Genomic DNA, 7873 nt, shown 5'->3' with positions numbered 1-7873 from the left:
CATTTTGCGGCGCACCTTATCGTGCAGTGCGCTTTGAGTGTAATGTTAAACGGCGGGCGTAGCTAAGGTCACCATGAGGCTGTGTGGGAAGTGTGGGCCTCACCGCTAAAGGGTAAGGTGTTGATGTGTATAGAAGGTTAGGTTCACACTGCAGAGCTTATTGCTTAATTTCGATTTTTGGGTAAAATACGATGATTTTGTGTGATTGTTCACATTTCCAAACTAAAAGCGACTTGTATGCAATCTCCTGTGACTACTATGCCTCTCCTGTGTGAATGCGACCATGTACCACTTGACATCACACACAATGCATTGTTTGCGGAAATACTCATCAAGATACTGTGCTACTAGAAGCTGAACACAGTTGTCCCCCTCCTCAAATATTAATTGAAACCAAAACCTCGCTTTGCTTTTATTAAATGCTTTCCGTGTTTTCGTCCACCACCCTGTATTAATTCCTATGCTACGCAGAAGAACATAGAAAAAGAGCAGCCACGAGAGAATTGAAGATTAATGAATCAATGGTTAGCAGTTGGAGGAAGCTGAAAAACGAACTCCGACAAGTTTTTATCAGTTTTTTACTTTGTAATCAATACTTAAACCACAACCAAACTCAGTTTAGCTCCCGCTTTATTTTTTAAATACGCACACCTCTATGCTTGTCTGTGTTGTTGTAGGACAGCTGCAGCAAATGGCAACTGGGCCCTGTCAAGCAGTGCACCCTGTGTATAAATACAGAAATAGAACCAGCTATAGAAGATGCGCCTTTTACGAGAATTAAAATACAATTCTATGCTAGTTAATGTATCACTTTCTTTCTCTGTCAATTAAAAGATGTAAGTTCATTTATTTTTAAATCTGACTTTGCCTCACCAGACACAAAACTCACTGCACTATTCTATTTTTATTACTTTTTTTGTACTTTAAATCCATCATCTGCACCGCTTATCCTCAGTAGGGTCGCGGGGGTGCTGGAGCCCATCCCAGCTATCTTCGGGCAGTGGGCAGGGGACACCCTGAACTCGTTGCTAGCTAGTTGCAGGGCACACAGGGACAGACAAGTCGCTCGCTCATTCACACTTAGGGACAATTTGGACCAGTCAATTAATCTGACATGCATGTTTTTGGAATGTGGGAGGAAACCAGAGTACCTTGAGAAAATCCACACAAGCACAGGGAGAACATGCAAACTCCACACAGGAGGTTCGATCCCATAACCTCAAAACTGTGGCGCACACGCGCTAACCACTGCGCTGCTGTGCTGACCCCTTGAATGAAATGAATGAAAACGTTATTTCGAACATTAAAATAAAAACAGAACAAAAACAATAACTCAACAACAAAATAATGTTACATATGTCCGAAAAGGGGTAGTAAGAAGCAGATGCTTATATTACCTACCCCTTCATCTTCCCTATTAAATACACCGATGATAATAACAACAATAGTAATAATATACAGTTTTGATATAACAATAGCAACAAAAACAACAACGCACTATTCCCAATCTCTCGTATCACTCATACCCATTTTCTTCATCTTTGTATTCCGCCAGTAATGTTTTTTTGTATTGAAATTTGAACAAGTGAATAGTTGGACATTATTTGATCTCGTCTTGTAAATTGTTCCAAAGTTCGACTCTACCCACAGACACACACATACTTTTCCAGGTTGTTCTCACCTTTGGGATTATGAATTTACTACAGCCCCTTAAATTATAATTTCCCTCTTTCCGAATGAATAATTTATGGATGTTTTCTGGCACTATGTTTTTGTTGACCTTAATAGCAGTTGTGCAGTGAAAAAAATTACTAAATCATCCAATTTTAATCATTTGGACTGCAGGAATAAAATATTAGTATGGTCTCGATATCCTACCGTGTATGGTTCTAATTGCACGTTTTTGGAGGATAAAAAGGCTGTGTGTCCTTTGCGCTAATTAGTAACAAAATATGTCTCTCAGCTTGAAAAATGTTGGCGAACCCTGGTCTAAACTGTAAGTCAGAAACATCTTGGAATTTGAGGGTGAGTGTCATCTGAGGTGTCATTCAAAGAGTTACATCTTTTCTCTATCAACCTAAAGTCTGAGAACTGCTGATGTTGAATTTTGTGGGTGGACTCTGTTTCTAGGGCAAGGTCAATGAGGGTATTTGTGTTAATAGATTTTGTGTGAAACAACTTTTATTCGACCCCAGTGCTTGGGATGAAGGGAAAAACCAAAATATTTATCCAATGGATTCCTCCGAGCAGAGGCTGCTGCTAATCTATTCTGTAGGCCTCTTCTTATTTTTGTCTTACCATAATACGAAGTTAACGTTGTCCTGAATAGTTTTCATTGCCCTTGACGAAGAATGCGCGCCGAAGTTTGGAGGTGGAAATTGGCAACCTGCGCCGGGATGGGCGGCGCCCGCTAAGCACCCTTGAAACGGCTTTCTCATGCTTGGAAATGGGATCTGCGGCAAAAGTTTTTCCAGAGTGTAAGATTCTACGAAAACGCCGGCCAGCTCTGTATATCGTGGCGCTCACACCCTCTATTCTTTTCCCAAACACCGACCGAGTCGTCCCGAGCTGCCGCCGCCTCCCTCCGCTCCAGCTTGCGTGCAGCCAGGGAGGAGAGGAGATAGGCCGAGTCGCTAAAGCTGTCTTTTCAGGCCCTGCTCCCCGCGCTGTCTATCTGAGATACACAGCAAGCGGAGGTGTCGCTTTTTCCGCTGGCATTTCGGACAGTATCTACTTATAGACGGGAGGAAAAAGAGAAAGGGAAAAAACAGAGGGTATTATCAGGGAGGGATGAGAGCAGAAAAGACATTTTGTCTTTTTATTCCCCTCCTAAGCCATGGGCTTTGCTCCCAATCCGATTGGTCGATACGGCCAGGGATGTAAATGAAATGCAAAGAGGAATAAGGCTGGCTTGCCATCTTCCAGAGTGTGCCCCCCTCCTTTTAAGTCCCCCGCCCTTCTCGGATGCCTCACTCTCGGGCTGTTTACAATGTTGTTTTTCGGTCTTCCCATTCATAGACCTGCTGCCCTCTCGGTTCTTGCCTCACCAGGCACGTGCTGAAAAAAAGTCATTAGTTACTAGTCACTTCATTTAAAAAGTCATTGCGTTACCGTACGGTTATCGACACAGAAAAGCAGCATATTACTCTGAAATTAAATATCTAGTTACAAATTACCATATACAGTATGTTCGCATCGAAGCTGAGCCCCTCAAACATCTTTAAAATAGCGACAAAATAAAAGAAACGGAACCTGTGGAAGAAGTGAACCCTTCATATGGCTTGGTTTGTGCAATCTCGAGAGCCTTCAAACTATCACAGCTGAGACACTCCATATTCATTTTGTCTATTATCTTTAAACCCCTCCAAGATTTCCTTCACCATTTCTGGGCTCATTCACACGTAGGGACTGGCCAATTAAACTGAAATGCATGTCTTTGGAATGTTGTAGGAAACGGGAGCTCCTGGAGCAAACCCACGCAAGCACGCGGAGAACATACTAACTCCACACAGGAAGGCTGATAGCTGGATTGGAACCCGTGACCTCAGAACTGTGCCGCGGACGTGCTAACCACTCAGCTGCAAGTGCCGCCCATTGCAAATATTATCTTAAAAATAACCATTCTTTTACCATTGATTATGTGATCACGTTTTCACCTTTGATTTTGTTGTTCCTGTATACGCCATGCCCACTCTCCACATGCTGCCTGCCATTTACCACTGTAACTGAACTCCTGATTTTAGTATTTTACTTTATAGTTGTAAATATGGCTTAGATGTGAGTACATATGGTAGAGAGGATATCAGTAGCTCCCTACTGATATTCTCTTTACAACATTACACGACCCCGTATTCTGTGCTTGAGTATTGGGTTGTATTTAGTAGGTAGATATAAACACACTCACCTGACTACCATTAAGTGTTTAGAATTGTGTTACTTTTGGATTGTGGGTTGAATGTTACTTCGAGAATGAATAAGAAATGGTTTAAGGTGCAATACAGAACTTGGAACTTTTCTACCCGCTGATGCCATCTTCTGGCTTAAGTCATCATTGCACCCGCTGTCAAGCTTAGGTTGTGTGTGCAAGTACTTGCATTTTTTTGACAGACTCAAATTAACTCTTCTTTCATCTTTTTGGAGGTTTGGGTAAGGTTTGTTTGGTCTGTGTTTGAAACAGATCTTGTCTTACTTGTACCATTTTAAAGCAACACAAACAAAAACTGTTATGATGAGCATGAAGTCACTATCCAACCCCCCACCCCCTCTTCCTGCTACGTAATGTGCTGCACGTCCCAAACAACATTGCTAAAAGGAAGATAAAAGCAAATAGACACTGGACTCTGAACTAATTTTGGTTTAAGGCACTTAACAGATAAAATATTTGAATTTCCACTCTTTAAGGACACCTCAAACAACACACCCCACCTTTAAGGAAAAGAGGACTTTCCGATCCATGATTTGTTTTGGTAGTGGAGTAATGCGCCATGTTGTAAAGACAGTTGAGTTACAAAATTTTATCAATAACGTGTCACAGAACTTGCTACTGAGAAACGTAATTGCTTTCCAGGAACGCGTTCCTATATGATGTGTTACTTCCAACACTGTGCTTCACCCTCACTTGCTTCTTCCCCCTTCCATCCTTGCCCCATCACTCGACTGCCTGGCCGGGCTCATGGTGCTCTTATCTCCTCAAACGCCCCACATTCCGCCATCATCGTGGCTCCCTGCCTGCATCCTCGGTCACGGCGATTCCACGGGCTCTCGCAATCCTCGGCAGCTTGCTGATTTAGGGTGGGCAACCGACTCTCAGAGAAATAAGCAGCGAAGGGAGAGGAGAGAGTCGGGGAAACGGGGTGAGGGCAAAAGGAAGGAAAGCATTTAACAAAAAAGTGACAAACGCACAATTTGTGACAAAAGTGGCATTGAGTCTTCAGTTTATTGAAACAAATACCTTTTGATATAGTGACAGCAACTTTAAAAGCAAAAAGTTGCTATTGTTATAGACCAGGAGTCTGGAACATACGGCTCGCAAGCCATATATGGCTCTTTTCATGAGTACATATGGCTTGGAAATAAATTAGAATCTACACAACTTCTAAGATTTGATTTTTGCTATCGGGAGATGGAATAGGAGCTTGCTCTGTCCACTCCACGCATCGGCCCGGTATTGCAGTACCTTCGGGAACGGTGCATTCGCACTGATCGCTACTTGGCTCTGTGGCTAGGACCTTGACTCAGCCTCTTGGCTGAGAGCAAATGTCTCGGCCCCTTGGCTTTGTAGCGTATTCTGATTTGAAGGATAACGGATAATGGATAAGTGATAAAGAATATAGAACAATAAACCTTACAAAATCCCCCCATATTTATACATATATATGTTGATATTTTTGTAAAAACCTTTATATAAAATACATTTTTCAATAAAAATTGAATTGTTCAAGATAATCCCTTTTTTCATTTTGGATCTTTTTCTTCTTTTATTTTTAGTAATATTTTAAAAAGTATTGATATATAATATACCGTATATAAAATTGGCAGATTTATATGAAAACCAGTAGACAATTTATTACAAAAATATTATTAAAATAAAAATATATATACTTAAAATGAGAAAAATGTTTTTTATGCCATTTGAAATCCTGATGCACATTTCATGTGCAACTGCTGAAAGATGACCATGTTCACACGACAAAAAACATTTTGCTGCACTGATCAAAATATTTTGTTCATTTCAAGTATTAATTTTCCTTTTTTACTGAACAGAATTGTAATGTCTTTCAAGTACGACATAAACAATATTTAAAATTAACCTAAAAATATAGTATAGTAAAATATAGTATTTTACCTTGTTTTTCAGGAAAATTTACTTGAGATAAAAGCTGTATGGTGTATATATAAAATATGACATAAAACTCGTTCTAAAAACAAAACAGCAATTCTACAGCAGTTCTGGGTTTAAAACTTCAAATAAGTAGTTAGCACGGATCTAATTACTGGATATGTCCCACATGGGAGGGATCCTCTTTAAAATCAGCGCATGCGCCAATAATTGAAAAAAAAAAAAAAATACTGTACTTTGCACGGTCTCACTTTAAAAGGGTCTCTGGCATTGTGACATTTTACATTTCATTTAAATCCACCAAGGATTACAGGCCTCCCGTTAGGACTGGAGAGTGGGAGGTGGGGACCTAATCGAATCCATTAGTTTTAAACATTTAAAAGACCATCTAAGATAGACTGATGGACAGGCTAGGGGGAAGGGTGGCGAGTGCCGGCGCTGGGTGGCACAGCGCAAGTCTGTCCTAGATTAAACAGCTGCTTTAATCCCCTATTTCGACCCCCAAATTGGGTTTCCCTCAATCTCGTCATCCTAATGTAAGAGGGGGAGAAAAAGAGAAGTGGAGCATCAGCCCAGGCAAATAATCAGTACATTAAAAGCTGAAGAGAGGCAGGGAGGGTAGAGGGAGATGTAATGATAAAGCAATCAAGTGGGGAGAGTCCAAGTGGGCTTGATTGGGGTCATTCGAGGTTTTCTGTAGTTCATCCTCGATTGAGTCTTAGTTTAGTCAAAATCTTCGTATTGCACTTACTTCTGGAGGGTTTGGAATTTAGCCCGGTTTCACTCCTAAAAACAAATCAGGTGCTTTTTTTGGCGCTCTGTCTGTGCCGGTCTCGTTCTTTCGACAAGTGTCTGATGGCTGAGCGGATGGCGGGCGCCTGAGTGTCCCCGGGTTCTTTGTCCAAGTAACGAACGAAGTGCTGGACACTGCAAGTCAGCAGTTTGTCTGGACTGTGACCCTGAAAACCTGAGCGGAGCAACCTCTCACAGGCCAGCGCCAGGTTCTTGTCCCAGTTTGAAGGGTAAGTTGGATACGACTCCACAAGCGCCTTATAAAGCTGCAGACAGACACAACAGGACTATTAAGAAAGCAGATGTTTTTACAACATAAGGCCACCACCCACTGGTGATCAGCCTTTTGCTTCTGACGTTCGGTGTTTAGGGGCACATGTGTATCAGACCTGTTTGATAATTTTTGCTCTTAGGCACCAAATTCCTGTCGTGTGCACTCTAAGTACAAATGACAACAGTGACATTTTAAAATATTTCTGATGCCCTTCTGGGACGATCAATTAGTTAATGTGCTTACCAATGGTATTCATATTATACATATGAGGAGCTAAAAGGGAGGTTTTGCAGTACTTTATTCAAGATTTACTAAGTACTTACAATATTTCATATTATTATTCATATAATTTACATTTCATATTTCTGAAGTTTTTAACAAACATGCCAGAGTTCCCTTTGCTAGAGTTCACGCATTATCAGAGTCATTATCGGGTCGCTGGAGTTCCCTTTAATCTTCGAGGAAAGATGATAAGTGAATGCAATCTGGTCCGTTAGCGTAGAAACCACCAATGACAACAACACAAAAAGACAACTTCTCACATCTGTGCTGCAATCTGGCACTATTCTCCACTAGGGCTGCAATCAATAGTCGACGTCAAATAAAATTGATAATAGAAAAAGTCGACAGTGAATTGCGTTGTTGACGGTTGTTGATAGACATGTTTTTCCAACAACGGGAGGCATCTTACATGATTATAATCTCTGCTGAGAGTTGTTCATATGCAATAGCGTCTCTGTCTCAAGCAGTAACATACAGAAATGTCAACATCAAGTACAAGTACCAAAAGTTCTAAAGTTTAGGAGTATTTAAGCCTGGATAAAAAGACTTCTTCCAAAGTTTGCAAAGCAGACCTTGCGTATCATGGCAGTACCTCGGCGATGCACGAATATTTAAAGAGGAAGTACATCGGACAGTTGAGCGAAGAGGAGTCTGACTCGCCTTGGTAAGAATCAAGTCACATTCAA

General features: G+C 41.1%; 1 protein-coding gene and 1 pseudogene across 2 annotated transcripts in view; one reads left to right on the top strand and one right to left on the bottom strand.

Moving 5' to 3' along the window:
- Positions 1-4917: 4917 nt before the first annotated feature.
- The window catches only part of tmem260 (transmembrane protein 260), a 53198-nt gene continuing 50242 nt past the window's right edge, over positions 4918-7873 (bottom strand). For both annotated transcript variants that reach the window (XM_088354933.1, XM_088354934.1), the window contains one exon: positions 4918-6897. In XM_088354933.1, the coding sequence (XP_088211059.1) occupies positions 6637-6897 (261 nt within the window). In that variant the 3' untranslated portion in view covers positions 4918-6636. The remainder of the gene's footprint in view (positions 6898-7873) is intronic.
- On the top strand, positions 5026-5198 carry LOC148351712 (U2 spliceosomal RNA; annotated as a pseudogene).

This window comes from Urocampus carinirostris, chromosome 15 (genome assembly GCF_059441175.1).
Source record: "Urocampus carinirostris isolate Australia breed hairy pipefish chromosome 15, RoL_Ucar_1.0, whole genome shotgun sequence".
Lineage (NCBI taxonomy): Eukaryota > Metazoa > Chordata > Actinopteri > Syngnathiformes > Syngnathidae > Urocampus > Urocampus carinirostris.
The sequence above is the reverse complement of the archived record's forward strand: the minus strand, read 5'-3'. Positions and strand labels throughout refer to the sequence as shown.